The sequence below is a fragment of the Equus caballus genome, chromosome 9 (genome assembly GCF_041296265.1).
Source record: "Equus caballus isolate H_3958 breed thoroughbred chromosome 9, TB-T2T, whole genome shotgun sequence".
In the NCBI taxonomy this organism is placed as follows: domain Eukaryota; kingdom Metazoa; phylum Chordata; class Mammalia; order Perissodactyla; family Equidae; genus Equus; species Equus caballus.
The window spans coordinates 59,523,814-59,544,760 of NC_091692.1; the positions used below are offsets into that span (position 1 = coordinate 59,523,814).

A 20,947-nucleotide genomic window follows, 5' to 3' on the forward strand; every position below is an offset into this window, starting at 1 on the left:
ATCTGCCTGGCCGTCCCTGGAGCACTGGATTCAGTCTGGGCCCCACTCTCTGATTAAGGGGAGCGGGGCAGGGAAGGAAGAGTTAGTAATAGACCTGGGGTTGTTTGGCCCAGAGACAAGACACAAGAGGACACTTCAGCTGCTTTGATTATCAGGGGGGCTGGCAAGGAGGAGGACCCAGAAAACAGAACTAAGATGAGTGTCTTAAATTCATCGGGAGGCTAATTTCCACTCCAGTATAAGGAAATATTTTCTAATAATTAGAGCTCTCTAAATAATTAGAATGATTCAAAACGGGGCTGAGCGATCTCAGGAGGTAGAGAGCACTGGGGAACACTCAAACAAAGTAGAATAACCTGTCCTAGAGGATGCTACAGAGGAAATTCAGACACTAGGGGGAGGCTAGGAGGATGTGGGCTACACGGCTCCTTATAACCTAAAAGTTCCTTGATTTTCTCATTTACTCTGAAAGAAACTTCATTTACGCTTGTTGTGGGGGTAGAATCACCTAAGTATGGAAGACCAAAACTCACCTGCAATAATGGCACTGGTTGTAAAGAAAATATGGTTAACTGGCACCACCGTTGTCGTATTATAGAGCTTCATGGCTTGATTCAGGAACCTAGAGCAGAAGGCACTTACTGAAGCTCTGGCTTTAAGAGACGCTCAGAAATAAGTTAACAATAACTTCAAGAAATGCTTGTTCTTTAACTACAACTACAAAGAGAAAGGAAGTGCAGTAAAAGGGCATTTCCAATCAGCAGTCATAGCTTATACGCATCTGATGTATGAGATCAGATGTCAGGTTTTATGGTCTGTTTAAACCAACAACAGTAACAATGAAAAGCAATTAATCATATTCTGAGGCCACATAAGTTTGAGTTGGAAGCGATTCAAGCTGCTGGACCAGTATCACACTGGGGCTGATTCATTAGGATAGGCCCTAGAATCTGTTAAATATCATATCTGGGGAATAGTATAGCTATCCACTGACACGCCACGTGCCAAGAAAGAAGATGGAGAAGTAAAGGAATGTTTAATGTTTCAAAAACAACGCTCAGTACTCCAGCTGCATAGCACATGTGGGAGCTCAGCTTCTCACTTTGGCCACCAACGTGATTCAGGTTCCCACAACTGTGTTGTGCTGCCCCATCAGGGACTAGACCTTTCTCTAAAGCAGTGCATTGCACTGACATCACCTGGGCGCTTTTACAAAGCACAAATGCCTTAGGTCCTATTCCAGAGCAGTTGGAAAAAAAATGTGGGCAGAGTCCAGGTGCACTTGTGCGTGTGTGTACATGTACGTATACATACACATATGCATGTATACATGTATGTGTGTATATATGTACATGTATACATATATGTACTTATATGTGTACAAATAAACCTCCTCAGGTAATTTTAATGGGCAGCCAGGGATGAGAAGCACAGTTCTATAGTCTAGCGTGTCTCATAGTTCTAGTGTGTAAGATGCAGGGACTAAAACAAGGGTGATAGGAATGCAGTTTACCTTCAGTTGAGTCTGCCTTTTAAATTCATAAAGCACAGTTTAAAGATAATGATGCTAACCAAATTCCAAAAGATATAGTAGTACTGGTTAATTCAGAAGAAAGAGAGATTAAAAAAATAGCAAGACTGAAGTATTAGAAACACACTCAGTCTTACAAGGAAATGACAAATGAAACAGTGACAAAACACGGGGTTTCTCCAGTAATTCTTCATGCTCCTTATAACAGGGCTTATATCCAACCCATAACAGACTTTACCTCTAGTACCTATGGAAGGAACCACTCTCTTCCAGAGTTTGGGCTCTAATTTCCTAGCTGGCACGGGGATGGTGCTTTTGTAAAGCATTTTGGGGTAAACAGAAAACTTTCTGGTTGACTCAAGAAAGCCTAGCAGGCAGAGGCATAATCATGATGCTAAATGGAGGGGAAGTGATTGGAGCAGATGGAGGTAGGGGGAGAGAAGAGCAGAAATTAAAAATGTTCCATGTCACCACTATTAGGCCCCAAGAGAAACATAAAACAATCATTCCCAATCCCATGGGTACAAAGAAAATTCTGGCCAAAGATGTAAAGTTCTGGGGAAAGGATTTCCCTCCCGGCCAAATGTCTGGTTTTGTCCATCCCTGGGCAATTAATGAGCATGAGCTAAGAAATGAAGGTGAAGGGTTCATGTATTTCCTATATTTAGAATGAAATCCTGGATGTGGACCTGCCCCTTTGATTTATTGCTAATGACAACCTGTGTACAATGGATATTAATTACAAGCAGAAGAGCATGAGGAAAGTATCAAAGTGCACTTAGTTGGATTACGGCTTTACTTCAGAACTCACAGACGTGAAGGCAAAGCTTAGTGAAAACTGATTATTGGATGCGAAGGATAAAGCAAGGCATGTTGGCTGAGCATAAGCTGTACACCCTTCACCCTTAGAAATCAGTTGCATCTAATTTTAATTATCATCTGAAGCCAATAAAGATTAATGCTCAGAGAAGCACAGGAATGCCGAAAGATTAGTGAGAATGCAGAAGCTAACTTACTTGACTTGGAAAACACAAGATGCTATCATGACGATAAACATGACATAGAAGATGGGATAAGTCAGTTGCATTTTATCCGTCACAGAAAAAGTTATCATGCCTGAGACGGCTTTTACTGAAATAACTGTCAATGAGGCTGAAAAAGAAAACAAAAAACACAAATAATATACATATTTGAGAAAGAATTACAAATAAATATCTTAAGTTTACATGGTAGAGTAGTAAATACTCCAATTATGCTTTAAGAATGAAGACAGTTGTGAGAGGTGGGGGGTAGGAGTGACACCAGCCAAGCAGCAGCCCTGTTGCTCAAGCTGTGCTGGACTTTAAATTTGCTGAAATCAGCTAAAGATCTGCTGTGGGACTGGGTGCTTTTTATCTTTGGAGCAAGATGCTTATTTTCCAGCCCTAACTGTGGAAAGAATGCTGCGGAGGTTATAATTACTGGTAGATGGGAAAGGAGAAAACAATGAAGGGAGGAGATAAGAAAAGTCAGATTATCCACGTGACTTTAATGAGAAAACAACTATTAAACTATACTGAAAAGTTTTAAAGCCAAATAGATGAGAAGACTGGAAAGTGAAAAGCAACTCACTCCGTGAGTTTACTATGAGCTGTACTTAGTCTGTTTGAGGACTTTTGTTAGTAAATCCCTCGAAGTTTCATTAAACTATTTTTTGACAAAGATGCTAATGGGAAGCAGGACCAGAGCTGAGTGTTCATTTCTCAGAGTCAACCATAAATCTAAGATTTACATAAGCAATGTCTATTTATTTTCTATGCTAAAGAGGAATCAATCCCTTATGAGAACAAATTTTTCATAGGTTTCAAGCAGCAATGAAGGAAAAGTGATTTGAGAAGGTAATATTGATGTGAAAGCAATGAAGTATTTTCTGGAAACATCATGTTTCTGTAGGAAGAAGGCAGTGTTTTCTTTCTGTCTTAGGTCCTTTGAAATTACTGTTGCACATAATTCCATAATTTAGCTGAAACTCACAGAAAGTTAAAAAACATTTTTACATGAAATCAAATAATTATAAGTCAAAGGCAATGTAAAGAAATACTACCTTTGTTGCAGTTGATCTACCTGATTATAATATATCAGGGCTTTATTCCTTTTAGCTATTGAAAAGGTTATATACATATAATATAATTAATATATATTATATATATTACATATTATATAAAATGAGTATGATATGTATCACATATATAATAATAATCATCATATATATAATGAGTATATATGTATAATGAGTGTACATATATATAATGAGTATGTTTAAAATACCAGGTGATGGCCAACTAGGGAAAGCCTCCCATATTTCCTTTTCCAAAAACTGAAAATAACTTTAAGTTGAAGAGTATCAGGGCACACTTTGAAATTATGCATTTTCTTTCTGTTAAAAGTCATAATTAACAGAGGAGACCAGGTGATAAATTCTAAAAACTATCCCCAATTTGAACAGACAGGCCCTTACAGCTGGCCCCTCTTTATCTCAAATTGTCTTTTGACCTGATCTTTTTACATATTTTCTACAGATTATGACAATAGTCATATTTTAGCTAAACTAGAAATTTTAAATGTCTACAGAAATATGTGTCACTTGATGGTTTAAGTTTGTAAGGTTAGCTCCTGAGAGATCTTGATTTCCTCCTAAACACTTTGCTTGCAATTAGAGCACAGTGCGGTTATGGTCTTGTGATCTGAACAGCCAGTTTCCCAAAGGGATCATTAATGCAGAAGGAGTTGAACACACTGTTCCATTAGCCTCAGAACCTCAGGATTGCAAAGGCGCTCAAAGGTCATCTAAGTCAACCACCATCTGATGTTAAATTATACTTAAACACAAAACAAAAACAAAACTAGAATTCTTTATTAAATAGCTAAACAAACTATCAGTTGCTATAGTTAATTACTATATTTTCAAAGCGTGCACAATCACCAACTGATTAATCACTATTTATTGTAACTCTGCAAGTTATTTCCAGGCTGGTGTCAAGTACTTCTAAGTTTTTTTTGATGGGGGCAGGGTGGGTGATGAGTTCAGGTGGAAGTATGAAATTGTAATGCAGTATCATTCCATTGTTGTATTTATAAAAATAGAAAGTACTTATGTATGCACAGAAAAAAGCTAGAAGAAACTACATCAAGAGACTGTCAGTGGTTATCTCTAGGCAGTGGGATTATGAAGAACTTTTAAACTCATTTTTTTAAACTATCAAAGCATATATCTTCAATTAAAAAATTTTGGAAAATGCAAAAAGCCTGGAAAGAAAAATAAAAATCATCTGTAATCTCAACCCTCATCCTAAAATCATTTTTAACACTGGAGAATATTTCTTAATAGTTATTTTTTTGGGCTGGCCCGGTGGCTGAGTGGTTACAGTTCCACATGCTCTGCTTTGGTGGCCCAGGTTCGTGGGTTCAGATCCTGGGCATGGACCTACTCCACTCATCAGCCATGCTGTGGAGGCATCCCACATACAAAGTAGAGGAAGACTGGCACAGATGTTAGCTCAGGGCAAATCTTCCTCACAAAACAAAATATATATATTTTTCTATCTCTAAGCATGAATATATATTTCCCATGTGAATCATACAGTATACACTACTTAGGAACCTGTTTTCCATTGCTGTTAAGTATTTTCTATGCATTACTATTCTTCTAAAGCATGGTTTTTATTGGCTGTAAAGTATACCTTTGTATGAATGAACACTTGTTTTGGTAACTCTCTATTCTTGTATATTTAGATTATATCCATTTTTTGTTTGGTCTTAAAAATGAGGCTGTGATAAATATCCTGAACATAAATCTTTGTGTATCACTCTGCTGCTTTCCTTAGGAAAATCACCTAAAGGGGAATTACAGTGCTGACAGCAGTATATTTCTTCTGAAATACACTGGCAAACCGCCTTCGAAAAGCACCAGTCACACTCCTACCGTATTGTGCTGCAGTGCTCAATTACATAGATTTTTATATTTTTCTTCATATCATTCTCTGTTTTCTTAATTCTCAACAATAGACATGTATTACTTTCATCAATATGACAGTACCATTTTTGCCTAACATATGCCGACCTGCGTTTGAAATTCAGCCCTCATTTGATTCTTGGTTCTTCATCAATTGCTCCTTCCAAGGACTTTCCCAAACTGCCATCAACGTCTCCTTATTAGAGCCATAAATATTTAATCTGTGAATTTGGCTTCGGCAATCAGAGCGTGCTAAGCATAGAGAAGGCCCTCCTAGCTTTCCTAGCTTCCTGATCAACTGAAAGGATTCTGGTATTAAGAAAGGAGACGGCAGCCCCAGCCAAAGGGAGCCACTCACTAGATTTCCTTCTTCCTGGTTGCCCTCACTTTCTATTTTCTTTTTTAATTCCATTTTTTTATCTATCACACAAACAATATATCAAGCAATAAAGTAAAAACAAAATCCACCTACCACTACCTCTCATTTGTTTCCAGTTTCCATCGTAACGTGTGCTTTTCATCACAACAAAGGTAGGTACAATGTTCTGTGCTACTTTTCCATTTAACACGACACCATAAATATTTCTCAAAGCTGCTACATGATCTTTACGATCATTTTTTTTCTTGGAAAAGTCATTAATTATCATTGTAAAATATCCAAACAGCACAGATGAGTATAAAGTGAAGGGTGGGCATCTTTTTCTCGTTTTTTGCTGCAATGAGAACACTTCTGGTATTTTACCATCAGGTACACTTCAGCTTTTGGTTTAAGGGAAATATGTCTTTCCAATTTCATAGAAACAGAGAATATAATGGTGGTTGCCAGAGGCTGGGGGGAGGGAGAAATGGGGTGATGTAGGCCAAAGGGTACAAATTTTCAGTTAGAAGAAGAAGTTCTGAGGATCAAATGTACAGCATGGTGACTACAGTTAAAAATATGGTATTGTATACTTGAAAGTTGCTGAGAATAGATCTTAAGCATTCTCACCACACAAACACAAAAAAGAGTTAACTATGTTAACTATATGAGGTCATGCATGTGTTAATTATCTTGAGCTTGGTAATCATTCTACAATATATATGTATATCAAATCATCATGTCTTATACTTTAAATATATGCAACTATATTTGTCAATTATTTCTCAATAAAGTTAAAATTTAAAAAAAGAAATATGTTTTTAACACACAGGTATCTCTCCATTCCTATTGTATTTCAAATTCTTTATTAGGAATGGATATCAACTTTAACATGACTTCTCAGCATCTATTGAGATAATTACATGATATTTCCCTTTTGAGTCATAGATTAATGGATTTCTTAAAGAACCATCCTTTAATTCCTATAATTAATTAATTAATTAGTTGATTAATTCAAATGCTTATTTTGTGCTCACTATGCTCAGTCCCAGGTAAAGTCTATATAGTGTAACTGTAACAGACAGCCTGTGTCCTCACAAAACAAATCTGGCACGGAGGACGAGCTCATAACAATATGTAAATCTATAAGTAGAATATGTAAATACAAATTATTTTAAGTGTTACAAAGAAAATGAACTGGTTTCATTAAGACTACTTGGTCATAAAGTATGATTTGTTCTGGATTCTACTTGCTAATTTTTTATTTGGGATTTTTACATCAATATTCAGTAGTGAAATTAGTTCATAGTATTCTTTCTTTCTCTTTTTTTTTTTAATAAGGAAGATTGGCCCCAAGCTAACATCTGTGGCCAATCTTCCTCTTTTTGCTTGAGGAAGATTGTCGCTGAACTAACATCTGTGCCAGTCTTCCTCTATTTTGTATGTGGGATGCCGCCACAGCATGGCTTGATGAGTGGTGTGTAGGTCTGTGCCTGGGATCCGAACCCATGAACCCCAGGTCACCAAAGAAGAGCGCGTGAACTTAACTGCTGTGCCACTAGGCCAGCCCCCATAGTATTCTTTATCTGTGCTATTTTGGATTGGTATTTATACTGATAATGTTAAAAAATAAAAAGTGAAAGCCTTCTTTTGATGTCTTCAAATAGTTTGAACATCAGAATAATCTGTTTCTTAAAGATTTAAAGGCATTAACTTCTAGGTTGAAAGTAAAAGAAAGTCTAGGCGTGGTTCTTTTTAGGATGTAGCTTTTTAACAACACCTCTATTTCCTCCATAGTTATTTTCCTTTTAAAAATAAGTAATTTATTCAAGTTTTCATATTTATTTTCATTTTATGTTTTTTCTAATTTGGGGTATTTGAGATTTTTCCTTTTTTTTTTCTTATGGAGGATCTATTTTATTGTCTTTTAAGAACTGATTCTTGGGTTTATTTATCAATCCACTGCTTTTCTGTTTTGTAATTCATTAATTTTTCCCTTTGTCTTTATTAACAGTTTCTTTCTGCTTGCCTAAACTTTATTTCAGTTTTTTTCTCCTAACTTCTTGAGTTGACTGCCTAATTGACTTTCACTTAAAGCAATGAATTTCCTTTTGAATATAGCATTAGTCATAAACTATAGGTTTAATATTAGGTGTTTTCATAACAATTTTTAAAAATATATGCTGCAATGAAATCTTGCTTTCTACTTTGGCCCAGCTGCAGCTTAAGAGCAGTGTTAACATTTTCAGGTGGTACAGTTTTACCGGTTTCTATTTTTGTTATTATTTTCTGTTTTTATTTCACTGTGATCTGAGAATGTGGTCTGTACTATTTCAACCTCCTGGAATTTATCAAGGATTTCTTTGTGGCTAATTATACAACCAAGTTTTGTAAATGTTACATCAAAGGCGTTTGAAAAAAGGTGTATCCTCTGTTTTCAGGATTTAGAGGTCAATATTAGAGCTGCCAGATCAAAATTAATTATTTATCTTAATTCCTCTATCTTTACATATCTTTCTATCTATTTATCTTCCACGAGCTAAGAGAAGTCTCCTACTCCTGTTCTATTTCTGTTAACACAGTTTTTGAAATAACTGCTGCCCAGTCTCCTGTGCCTCCTCCCAACCCCTAATCTTGCCAAGATTAGCAACTAAATACTAACAGGGGGTCTCCAGGATCTTTCATTGCATTTAATGCTTCTGCCTTGATTTTAACTTAGAGAGTAATATCATGACCTTCTGCTTTCTTTTACTCTCAATCTCAGTTACCTTATTTTACATGAAATTTATGTATGAAGTCAAAATATTTCACAACCAGCAAGAGCCACTTAGAAAGGGTGCTATTTCGAGAACTCCCACAGAGCTGAACCAGAACAAACTGGCTCAAGTCAATTTCAAAATCTTTTCAGAATCAATCTGGGAATTTTTCTAAGGTCCATTTCAGTAATCTTTCCTTTTTATTAGGTAAACTTACCCCATTTACATTTATGATCATAACTGATATATATAATCTTAATTGTGATATCTCACTTTCCTATTTAAAATTTCCATTATTTTCAATATTTTCCTATATAATGTACATTTTCTCACTTAGCTGTTTGCTTTTGTTTTCCCTATCTGGTAATTTGGAAGAAACAAATATAAAGTTCCTTTTCTGTTCTTTTGATCGAGAGCATACCTGAAAACGGTATACGGTAAATTTGTTTCTATAAGTAACTATCACAAATACAAATCTTCCAATTCAAAAGAGAGAACTAGCTGATGAAATGAAAAAAATGAAAGCTCCAGCACCTCATCAATATGGGGGCTGCAGCCTGCCCCAAAGGTCTACGTATACTACAAAGTCATAGCAAACAATGTACCATGTATGGGTCATCTTACTGGCAAAGAAGAGGCAAAGAAAGAATTATAAATGAATTTTTTTTGTCTGTAAAATAAAGTTTTATTGTCACACAGGCATGCCTACTCGTTTACATGCTATCATCTCTGGCTGCTTTTCCACTACAACAGCATAAAGAAATTTTTAAAAGGAGAATTTCCCAAGTGATTAGTGAGATCTCCTAGTGTTGAGATATATGAGAGTGTGTGTGTGTGTGTGTGTGTGTGTAGAGAGAGAGAGACAGAGACAGAGAGAGAGAGAGAGAAAGAGAGAGAGAGAGAGGAGTGGGGAGGGAGGATAGATTTAAAAATACATAATGGGCTTATCTAAGCATCAGTTTTCAAATCTTATAAGGAAAAGAAAAAGAAAATGAGTAGATAAACAATGAATGAAAGAAATGTATTTAAGGAAATCATATTGCTTACATTTATGTTTCATATTAGCCATATTTTAGAATTTAAAACAAAATGTAAACAGGGTAGGTCTTGATAACTAATTCCTGATACAAAAGTTTCAAGTGGGTTCATTCATTTGTTCCTCTTCTAATATTTTTCAATTATTTATTAAGAAAAAAATCTTCAAATCATCAGAGAGCAAATAAAATTACCAAGAATTAAAAATCCTTAAATATATTTTTAGGAGAATTAAACATCTATCAATTGTAGTAATGAACATGCAAAGTATACTTTGCATAACTGAGACAGTTTGTTTCTATAGATCAGAGTTGAAAAGTAGAAACAATGAGAAAGGAATAGGATGCTCAAATATTTTCCATCAAATCTCTTTTATGACTTAGCATGGCTCAGTTAGAGGATTGAAAACAAAATATCTCCTTACCTAGAAGAGCCACCAAGGTTAGCAGAATCACAATGTGCTTCATTCCTTTTCTTTTATGGAAATATAGGAGAATGCAGAAAATTAATATTTCTAAAATCTAGAAATGAAAAAGATGAAAAAGAATAAAGTGTAAATCATTCTATACAAAGTCTTTGGAATGCCACACTTCTCTTTTTGATTTTGCAACGTTTCTCACATAAGACCTGAGGGTGACTGGAGTTCCTGAGGACAACCATAAAACTATGAGAATGATTAAGAAGCCTCAGCCATCCAGAGCCGGAGCTCTGGCATCACCTATATGCCAGTGATGCCCAATCTAGATCTCCAGTCCTGACCTCCCTGCAACTCCAGTCTCGTCTATCCAACTATCTACTAGACATTTCCACAGACATGTTTAACAGCCATATGACACTAACATGGGCAACACTTAACTCCTGATTCCCTACCTCCCCAACCTGTGCCTCCTGCGGCCTTCACTCCCTCAGTAAATGGCATCACCAATGCTTCACTGCACCAGCCAAAAACTCCCCTTTCCCTCATTCCCTGCCATCCTCTAACTACTGCAATAGCTTCTAACTTGTCTCTGATTTACTCTTGCCTCTCTACAATCCAGCTATTCAGCAGCCAGAGGACTCATTTAAAAACACAGCTTGGATAATAATATTTCATTCATAGAGAATAATATCATATACATATAAGGTATGTACAGTAATATGACAAGTGCTCATGTGCCCTCTACTCAACCTGAGAAACTGAAGCTACCAACACCTTTCAAGTCCCTTGTGTGCCCCTCCCCAGTTGCACTCCTCCTCCAATGACCTCCCCAGGGACGGCTACACTGAACTTTGTGTTTATCGTTCACTTTCTTTATACTTCATCACATTTCTATGTATCCCCAAATGACATCCTGTTTATTTTTGCATACGTTTAGACTTTATACAAGTGGAATCATACTTGCATTTGCTTGCTTGCTTTTTTTCACTGTGTGTTATGTTTATGAGATTCATCTAGGGTGATACATGTAGTAAAAATATAAATTAGATCCAGTCATTCCTTTGCTTAAACCTCCTATGGTTTCCTATCACATTAAGAATAAAATCCAAACTCCTTCCTGAACTACAAAGCCTCAGCCAACTTCTTGGACCTCGTCCTGTATGGCTCACTCCTGGATAGTCCAACCTGCGCCAGCCACAAATGGCCTTTTTTTCTCCCAGTTCTCTGCAGTCTTCAGATTGCTCTTGGCTTTGGGCCTTTGCACTAACTGTTCAGGCTGTCTGGAATGTTCTTTCTCTGATCTTTGCACAAGGCTCCTTCTATTCACTCAACCCTCAGCTTAAACGTCACCTCCTCTGGGAGGTCTTCCCTGACCACTCTAATCTAATAGAACCACCCAGTCATCCTAGCACACCCTCGACTTCAGGTGGCTCCTGTTGAGCGTTTTATCATCATCTGGCATATTTCCTGTTCATGTAAATTTTACGTGTTTCTGTTCATCTTGCTACCAGCACACCAGCTCTATGAGAAAAGGGACCCTATCCATCCTGTTCGTCACTCTGTCTCCAATGCCTGGCATACAGGTGGTCACTCAATAAGTATTTATGGAACTAATGAGTAAATTACACCTCAGATTTATTACGAACAACTTGCCAAAAACAGACCTAATGTCTAATAAACTGAGTGTTCAATAAACATTAATTGAATGAAAGTCTAAAATTTTCCTACCCTTAAGAAAACTGCAGTGTAATTTTGAGTTCTCAATTTTATTTTTAACTTGTTTTCTTCTTTGAAGTCCTTAAGATAACCTGAAGCAAAACTATTATTTTTTTTCCAAGAGATGGTATTCCTGGACTGAAATCATAAATATGAACATTTACCTTCCTGACATCAGACAAGTAAAAACACCATCACTCACTTGTTTCTTAAAAATTATGAGAGTGAGGGACTTTGCCGCGGCTTTCAGGCCTGTGTTTTACTCACGGAGTGCTCTCTAAATCAACGTGAATCTCCACTGTTTCAATTCACGGTTTTGCTTGTTGGTTTGTTTTTTCCTTTACTCCTCTGTGGGCCACAGGACCATATCTTCCTCACTTAAAAATCTTTTCATCTAATATGGAAGATTAACTCATCCTTTAGTCTTTCCTTTTTCTGAGAAATTAAACCAATTATTTTAACTTTTCATTATAGGACTTACTTGCCAGGCCTTTAATTGAATCAAGTCATGCTACAAGAGCTATTAAACTCCCATCTCTTTGCCTTCCTGAAAGCTGCCATGAAAACACCGGGAGCCCAACCCCATGACATCATCAATCACTCACAGAAGTATCCCCTCGGCTTGGTCTCCCTCAACCACAAGCTTCATTCCTCACGTGATGCAATTACGAACAACTCACAGCACATTCAGGACCACTGCACTCGCTGCTGGAGAGAAGAAAGCTCTTCCTGCACTAACGCACAGAGCAAGTTAGCTAAATCTATTACCACGCTGATTATTCATTTTTGCGGGGGGTGAGGGTAGTTAATCAGTTCTAAAAATCACATATCACTTTTTTGCAAATTCCACTCTGTGGCTTCAGATAAAATAGACGTGAGTTCCTATTATTCACAGACTGACTGTAGTTGCCCCAGGTTCTGTCTTGTGGCAAGAGGTCAGGGAGCTCCCAGGAATAAAACATTCAAGCAGCATGAATTAATGTTAATATTTTTCTAGCAACATTGTTTTCCCTCTCTGAAAATATCAAGAAGCTGTTGATTGATGCAGGTTGCTGCCACCTAGAAAGAGGCTGCTTGGCTGACTGCTCTCTCAGAGGTCAGAAATAACGGCAGCACTTACTGCGTGCTCACCACACGCTTTACTTGTGCTAATTCAGCGAACCCTCACAACACCCGTAGGAGGTGGGTGCTATTATTATCCCCATTGTACAGATGAGGAAACCAAGGCTCAGAGGAGTTAAGTGATCCAGCTCTGGTAGGCAGAATAATGGCTCCCCATTATTCTGACATTACATGTCTGATTCATGACATTAAAGACGTCCATGTCCTAATCTCTGGAGCCTGCACATATGTTACTTTACCTGGCAAACGGGCTTTGCAGATGTGATTCAGACTATGGGCCTTGAGATGGGGAGATTATTCTGTATTATCCAAGTGAGCTCAATGTAATCACACAAGTCCTTAAAAGCAGAGAACATTCCCAGCTGTGGTCAGAGAGAGATGTAACATGAGAAAGACCCAAGTCAAGGAATGCTGGCAGCCTCTAGAAGCTGGAAAAGGCAAGGAAACAGATTCTCCCCCAGAGGCACTCACACGGAAGACAGCCCTGCCAATACCTTGATTTTAGTTCATTGAGACCTGTGTTGGACTTCTGACCTTCAAAACTTTAAGATAATCAATGTGTGTTGTTTTAAGCCACTAAGTCTGAGACAATTTGTTATGGAAGTAATAGGAAACTAATTCAGGTTTTGGTACCTGAAGTCTTTCCAGAGGAACAGAATCTTTAGGATGAGTTTTCTGAATTGATTCTGGGTTTTCTGGTTTGGTTCTCTACCCTAATTAGATTTAAAGGCACTCATCACCCTGTTTTCAGCGGGATGATGTGACAAAACAGATACACAAAATTCCATCGTTGGATGCCCCACTTGCAGTACGAAAACCTGAGCCCAACTTCATCTCACTTCTCTCACCATGTTCTTTCTTGAAAGTACAGCCTTCCTTGAAAGTACATGGGTTCCTTGTCCAAGAGATGAGCTCTGCAAAGGTTCTCTCCAATGCCAAGTCTGGACAAAGATCTGATCCTCGGTGGTCAGCTTTTATTAATTCTGCACAGAGAGGTGTGTAGTGAAAGGAACTGAAGTGTGCATCCTAGAGGTGGCCTGTCCGGTTTTGAATTCTAGCTCTGCCACTTAGTACTTAGCTGACCTTGGACAAGTTCCTGAACCTCCCTACCTCAGCTTCCCCATCTGCCAATGTATAGAGCTGTTGTGCAGGTAAACCACAGAATGTAGCTGGAGCTAGGCCCAAGGCTCAGCCTGCTGAGTGAGTGTTGCCCACGGATCCTGCAGCAGTGTGCCCTAGTGCAGACCTCCAAGTGCTATCTGCATTCAGACAACATAGCAAATGAACCTCACACAATAGATATTGAGGTCTTATAAAAACATAGAGTTTTCTCCCTTCGTGTTTTTCACACCTGGCGGTGGGTCTTGAAGCAGCTTTGCCAGAAAAGTTGACTTAATAATCGGCTTTGGGGTATAAAATTACACCAAATGACAGGCTTGACCTCTGCTTCTGCTGATTTAATTTTTTGTCTGGCAGAGAGAAAATGAGCACCGTGTAGATTATTTTGTAAAGGATTCTATGTTCACAACAGAGGTTTCAATTTGAATAGCCTGTTGGAAAGTCTGGGTGCACAAAACAGCCACAATCAAACCTGCCAAGAACATGAAGTAATTGAGGCTTAGGGCTGCATTTCCTCATATGGGTTCTGCAGACCACGTTAATAGATGTTATTCAACAAAAGGTCCTTCGAGAAACGGACCCCATGGTCAAATAAGCCCGGGTCACGCAAGATTAATAAAATTAAGTCCGTCTCTTTCCTAAAGGACCTCTGGCTTTTGACACAGCATGACAGAGATGACGAGTTACTCTAAGGGGCCATGTTATACAGCACCTCTCCAAGTTAGTTTGACCTTGAAAACCCACTGTTTTTCTGCTTTTTGGCAAGCACCTGGTGGGACTACCCATCGTGAATACAGGCTGGGAAAGGCTGTTTTTGTGGGTGAGCAAAGGGCATTCCATTCTTCACAGGCTGGTAGACACCAGGCTTCTCAAATTCTCTTCCTGCCAAAAGAGTATCAGATCAGAGGATAGGCTCCTGGGCCTTGTTTCTGTGAGGCTTCCACTTCATGTAAGCCTTGAAGGTAAAATGGACAGCCACCTGGTACAGGTAAACACATGAGACAAGGAGATGCTATTAGCCAGTGTGCAATATAATTTTACAATCTCCTTCAAGAAATGTAAAATTTATTCAGACTTTAAAATGTTTTTATTCATTTTATTAGTTATTTGATCAGTCCTGAAGGCAATTCAGGTGCTACATTTATACTTGGTGTAATAAAAAAACAGATGAGTGATACTTCAAAGAACAGTCTTAATTACTATAATTATGATCTTTGCAGTCATGGTTTGCAGAAAAAGCACAGAATCTGCCACATCCAAGGATTAAATATGAATTACTTAGATGTTTAACAGATTTAAACCAAATTTCAGCTCAAGATCTTAATATATAATCGATAACTTCTAGAGTCTTTAGAGATGCAACATATAATGGACTAAATTCCAAACTAAGATAATATAGATCTATTCCCCTTAGGGTCTACTGCCAATAGTGTTATTAAAATGTGACTTTATTAAAGGTTTACTTTATGCTATCTTATAAATATCTGGAATTTTTTACATTTTTGGTGACACTTACTTTCAAACATACTTTCAATATTTACAGGAATATAGGTCTCTCCTAGGACTGTAAAATTCCTGCTTTGGAATTCTTCTCTATACCCCAGGTGTCTAATAAGTTGAATAATGAACAGTGAATAATGAATGAATGAATTTAAGAGTTGACTTGGGAAAATGGCTAAATGCAATTAATTTCAGAGTATTTTTTTGTGGAAATATAAAGTTTAATAAAAAGTGGTTTTGCTCTTTTAAAATGTTTTCTCTGGTGTTAAAACAATAAAAGGCTACATCACCATCAAACAATGTTGTTCATTCCAGGAAATAAGTCTTGATGCATCTTTAATCTCCAAAGGATTCAACTCAGGCTATTACTTTTCTCGTTACAGACTATGTGACTCTTTTCTTACTGGGGGAAGAACTTGTTTTGCCTGTAGGCAAAGAATAATAATGCGTTGGTAGGACTTTAAGTCTACACTAGCATGAAATACTCAACAAGTCCTTCTAGTGCTTAGATTTGATTGACAAAACTGTGATAGTTAAAGGACTGGGTATGGTGGACAAGTAGGAAGATATAATGGGGCAGGGGGAGACACAAAGTATGACAGACCTGAGAAAGGCTAATCTGACCTGGGAAGCCCAATCCTAAAGGGTGGTGGAGGGCAGGGGTAAGGGGAACCTTCCAAATAAGAGAGGAGGGAGTTTAGGGGAGAAGACACTGAGTTTAGTTTTTGAGATGTTACATTTGAGGAATCTATGGGACACCTAGGCAGGGATGAGTAATAAGTGGACAGATGAGAACACAGATCCAGAGTTCAGAAGAGGCCCGGGGAAGAAGGCTTTCTAAAGGATGACGGTAGGGTGGGAAATGAGATTACCCTAGAAAACCCTGGAAGAGAATGTAGCATGACTAGATAAGAGTGGTTGGCAGAAGAGAAGGAAGTGCCCACCAAGAGGCTGGCATGGACTAGTCAGAGAGGAAGAGGAGAAACAGAGAAAACATAGTGAGGGAGCCAGGGAAAAGAGAGGTTCTAGGAGAAGACAATGGGCCATGAGTAAATGCTCAAGGTTCAAGAAGAATCAGGACCAAAAAGGCAATGCCTTTCGGCAATTTGTGGGGAGGGATCTACTACATTATAATGAGTGAGGAGTGAATAGAAGCTGAGAAAGTGGAGGGGAATACATTTTTGGTGGTGAGTGGAAGGGGAATAGGATAGTTTATTACCCAGTGTGAAGTGCATCAGGAATTTTCTTTCTTTCTTTCTTTCTTTTTTAACAGAGAAACTTAAGTATCTTTGTTGAGTAAGAGAAAGGAGTGGAGTGGGAGACCATAAAGAGAAAAGACCTGTAAACATTTGTGTTCCAGTGGTCAGAAGTATGTATCAGAGATGGTAAGATATATAGAATTCTTGTCATGTAGACTAGGAACCACCAGGCAATACTGTAATATTGTGCAGTTCCTGCTGTAACATCCTGAGTTATATTTAGAACAAAGTTCAACAAAAACATGTCCTTGCAAATGCCAATGTCACAGTTTTAAATAAAAGGTGTATAAAGTAGGGTCATACTATTTCACCTGTTTTAATGGCAAAGGACAGGACTGGATAGATTTTTGAGGTTACTTCTAACCCCAGAAAGCTATGATTCCGTGTGCTTTGATTCTTGTTATTGAATTTACAACTGTTTGTTTTTTTTTTTACCAATCTGGTTCTTGGTTAAATGCTCATCTAGATTATCCCAGTTTTCTTCTTACAACCTACCCTTCCTAAGATATTCTTATTCTCCAACCTAAACCAACTTCTGTTAACCAGTTACATACCAACCATTTCAATCACATTCTCTCTTTATATCCACTAGATACAGCCACTGCATCAAATAAAATATTCCAATTAGTGGCTTCAAATTTCTATATCAGCTCATTCCAGTCTTTCTTTTACACATCTCTCAGTATTGTCCTACTGCTGTCTTCTTCTCCCAGACAATCTGTGGCATTTGTCTCAATGAGTACTTTTCTTTTAAGAGAATTTACTTCTTTTTGTTTTTTCCCTGCTTTTTTTCCTCCCCAAATCCTCCCAGTACATAGTCGTATACTTTAGTTGTGGGTCCTTCTAGTTGTGGCATGTGGGATGCTGCCTTAGTGTGGCCTGACGAGCGGGGCCATGTCTGCGCCCAGGATCCGAACTGGCAAACCCCTGGGCCACCAAAGCGGAGCGTGCAAACTTAACCACTCGGCCACGGGGCCGGACCCAATGAGTACTTTTTTTAAAGAGAATATCTATCTTGAATAAAATTCAGTGAATTAAAATGTGTCTTCAGGTATTTCCCTTTGACCCAGGAAGAGGGGTTTTTTGGATTTTGTTTGTTTGTTTTTTTACTTTGAGTTGTCTTAAAACATGTTGCTCTGGAACATGGTTAAATGTTAAATATTAACAGGTTAAATGTTGTGGAAATTGTTCCAGTGACAGGTCACCCCCAAAGACAGGATACCTGGGAAACTTAGAGTGCTTCTCTTGTTGATTTAGTGTTTCAAATACTTCAGTATTGGTCAAGTATAGTTACATTTTAAGGAGATACTAATACTGAGAAGAAAAGATTACATTAATTCTCTATCATCTGCATGTATCAGTGATCTAGACAATATAGCTTCTGGGATAGTAAAATTTTTAGAATTCTTACCACATAGATGAGGAACTGCCAGCCAACAAAGTAATACTGTACTGTTCTTGCCGAGAGAGCCTGAGTTATATTTGGAGCAAAGTTCACCAATAAATATGTTCCCGCAAATGCCAATGTCATACCTTTAAATGAAATTGAAAAGATAAGTCAAGTTGAAAAGGGCCATTTAAGACTTTTCCTTGATGCAAACATTACCTATAGACTCAGCATCACTTGTAAAAGTGCCGACAATTCCTCCCTATTAAAATATGATTCATCAAACCATCCCTAGAGAGCATCATGCATTCAAGTGACGGCATTCCTGTTAAAGGCGGATAAAGGCCAAGAAATAGATGGGGTAGGACACAACTTCTGAGTTTTCTTTGTTGTTACACATGAATCCTGGCCTCTTCAGAGGAGCTTTCCCCAAAGATGGAGAAGATCAGAATACACGCCTATGGAGACACGAGAATACATCCTAGCTGGCTCTTTGTTTCCATGTGGAACAGTAAATGCATGATGGACCTAGATCCATCTAGATCTAGAAATAGATGGCTGAGCCCAGAAAGTGGGGAAGTCCATCATCTGACAATCTACTCTATACTTACTTATCTTTGGAACCTTCACACACACACACTTTGGTGATTTTTCACTTTAAAACTCTAGTAAATGAGCACCTTAATCATTGCCATTTATTGGGGTTCTTTTAGCAGAAATAACGAAGGTGAACACTGACTTTTCTGTAAGTTTTATTTAATCCAGTTTAGAATCTAGAATTCCAGGGGTAGCTTAGTAAAATATCACATAATAAACCTATGTAAAGAATGTGTTACTGTCATCACTTTAACATTACTTAAAATAATTGAGGGAGGGAATGTGTGTAAGAGGAGTGGCCACGGAAGGAGGGGTAAAGGGAGGACTTGCCTTCCAAATAACACAGAAAACTGCTTGTTTATTCATAATGAGCAGCCTGAGAAAAACTGATATACGTAGCATTTTTCAGATAGCGCACTTGAAAATATACTTCAACTTGTTTCATCACCGAGGTCAGCATTGTTGTGTATATAATTTACAACCAGTATTGACTCCAAGCTGAAACAATTTGGTTTGTCTATTGTCTAAAATCTCACAAGTGGAAGACACCAATTTCCTGTTCCTCTTAACCAAATGATTTAGAGTTTTGAACTCTAGTTTCTGAGAACAAACAGCATTTCATTTTTCATAGAAGCTAGACAATAGCTATTCAAGGTATTGTAGAAGCTATAAAATAAGCTTCCTCTAAGGTAACAATTTATTCTGTACTACTTTGTGAAGACAGAAATTACATACACAATTTTAAGAGCTATTTCTAATGAGGATTTTAAAAATGAAACACAATATACATTATTAAGCATTGTAATAAAAGGAACATAATAAAAACCATAAATAAGAACTCGGGCAAAAACTATTGGTCAGCCATGTCCCTACTTTAGGAAAAAAAGATCTTAGAAGGTAATAGTTTAATATTAGGTTCCTAGGAGAAAGGAACTTGAAAAAAACACAACAGTTTTCTAAACTCAGTACAGCAAAGTAAATGCATTAAATATAACTTAAAAGTCTCAGAGACTTCCAACTTTCTTTTGGTGAAATTCAAATTTTTTGTTTATATTGAGTTCCTCTGCCAGTTATTTCTTTATCTCATCTAACTGCATCTAGTGTCAACTAAATTTATTCTTTTAAATTCAATTTTGAATGGGTAATGTGTATATGGTAAAAAATTCAAAACACACAAAAGTGATCAGTAGAAAGTTACATCTCTCTCATACTCTTATGGCCCACTGGTTCCCCTCCTGAAAGTTAACCACTGCCACTAGTTCTTGAGGTTTTCTTTTCAAAGACGTTTTATGCATGTGCATGTGAGAGTGCATGAGTTTGGGTTACTTTTACACAAACTTTTCAGTATCTTATTTTTTTTCTACTTAACAGAACCTCTGGAGAACATTTCAAATCAGTATATGTACAGCGCCCTCATTCTTTTTAGGTCTGCACAATAGTAGCCTTAGTATTTAACTTAAGTTTCCAACACAGTCCCTGTTTCACACCTGCTTTCATATGTGCATACTGTACCCATTTCTACCAATGTAGATCTCCAGTGCATTTCAAAACTCCTTAAAAACAAATAAAATGACTCAAGATTTTGCAATTATACTTTCAACATAGCTTTTCACATGTATTCTTTCATCTGAGCCTCATCACTGTGAGTCTAGTAAGCAACTCTATGGCAGCTCAGCTAGTTACACATTCTCTCTTCCTAATAGTTTTAATTTCAGCTACCTCAGACAATTACAAAGACAGTTTTGGATAGCTGCTACCTGTTATATGCTTGTTTATTTCTGTCATTATATATTTCTATGTGATTTACTATCTTCTTTATGAATCGTGCACATTTTTCATAAGTGTATAAAAGTGTTGAAGATAGACATTAGCAGTTCCTTAAATAAATAAAATTTATTTATATCCCACCTTTTCTAAAAGTGGCATGAGATGTCAGGTCCTGCTATTTTTATTTCATTAAAGCCACAAATACTCCTTCTTTTGAAAGACACAGATTTCTGACTTAGAAAACTTGCTAGGTTACCTTCTGCTGGCCTGTTTGCCCAAAGGACTAATCTGGAAGTGTAAGAAACTAAAGGAAGGGAAGCAGCAATGGACATGCTCTTTGCCCATGGACATGGTTAAATTTTAGGTTAAGACCTGGATCGTGGAAGTCAGT

The 20,947-nt window shown here is 37.5% G+C and overlaps 1 protein-coding gene across 2 annotated transcripts in view; it reads right to left on the bottom strand.

The window, feature by feature from the left end:
- Positions 1-20,947, bottom strand: part of NIPAL2 (NIPA like domain containing 2) — a 71,340-nt gene that overhangs the window by 8,456 nt on the left and 41,937 nt on the right. The window contains exons 5-8 of one of the 2 annotated variants that reach the window (XM_023648753.2): positions 18,217-18,338; positions 10,096-10,192; positions 2,548-2,683; positions 534-622 (exon numbers count right to left, since the gene is read on the bottom strand). In XM_023648753.2, coding sequence (XP_023504521.2) covers positions 534-622; positions 2,548-2,683; positions 10,096-10,192; positions 18,217-18,338 — 444 coding nt within the window. The remainder of the gene's footprint in view (positions 1-533; positions 623-2,547; positions 2,684-10,095; positions 10,193-18,216; positions 18,339-20,947) is intronic. The other variant, XM_070222384.1, reaches the window with a different exon arrangement.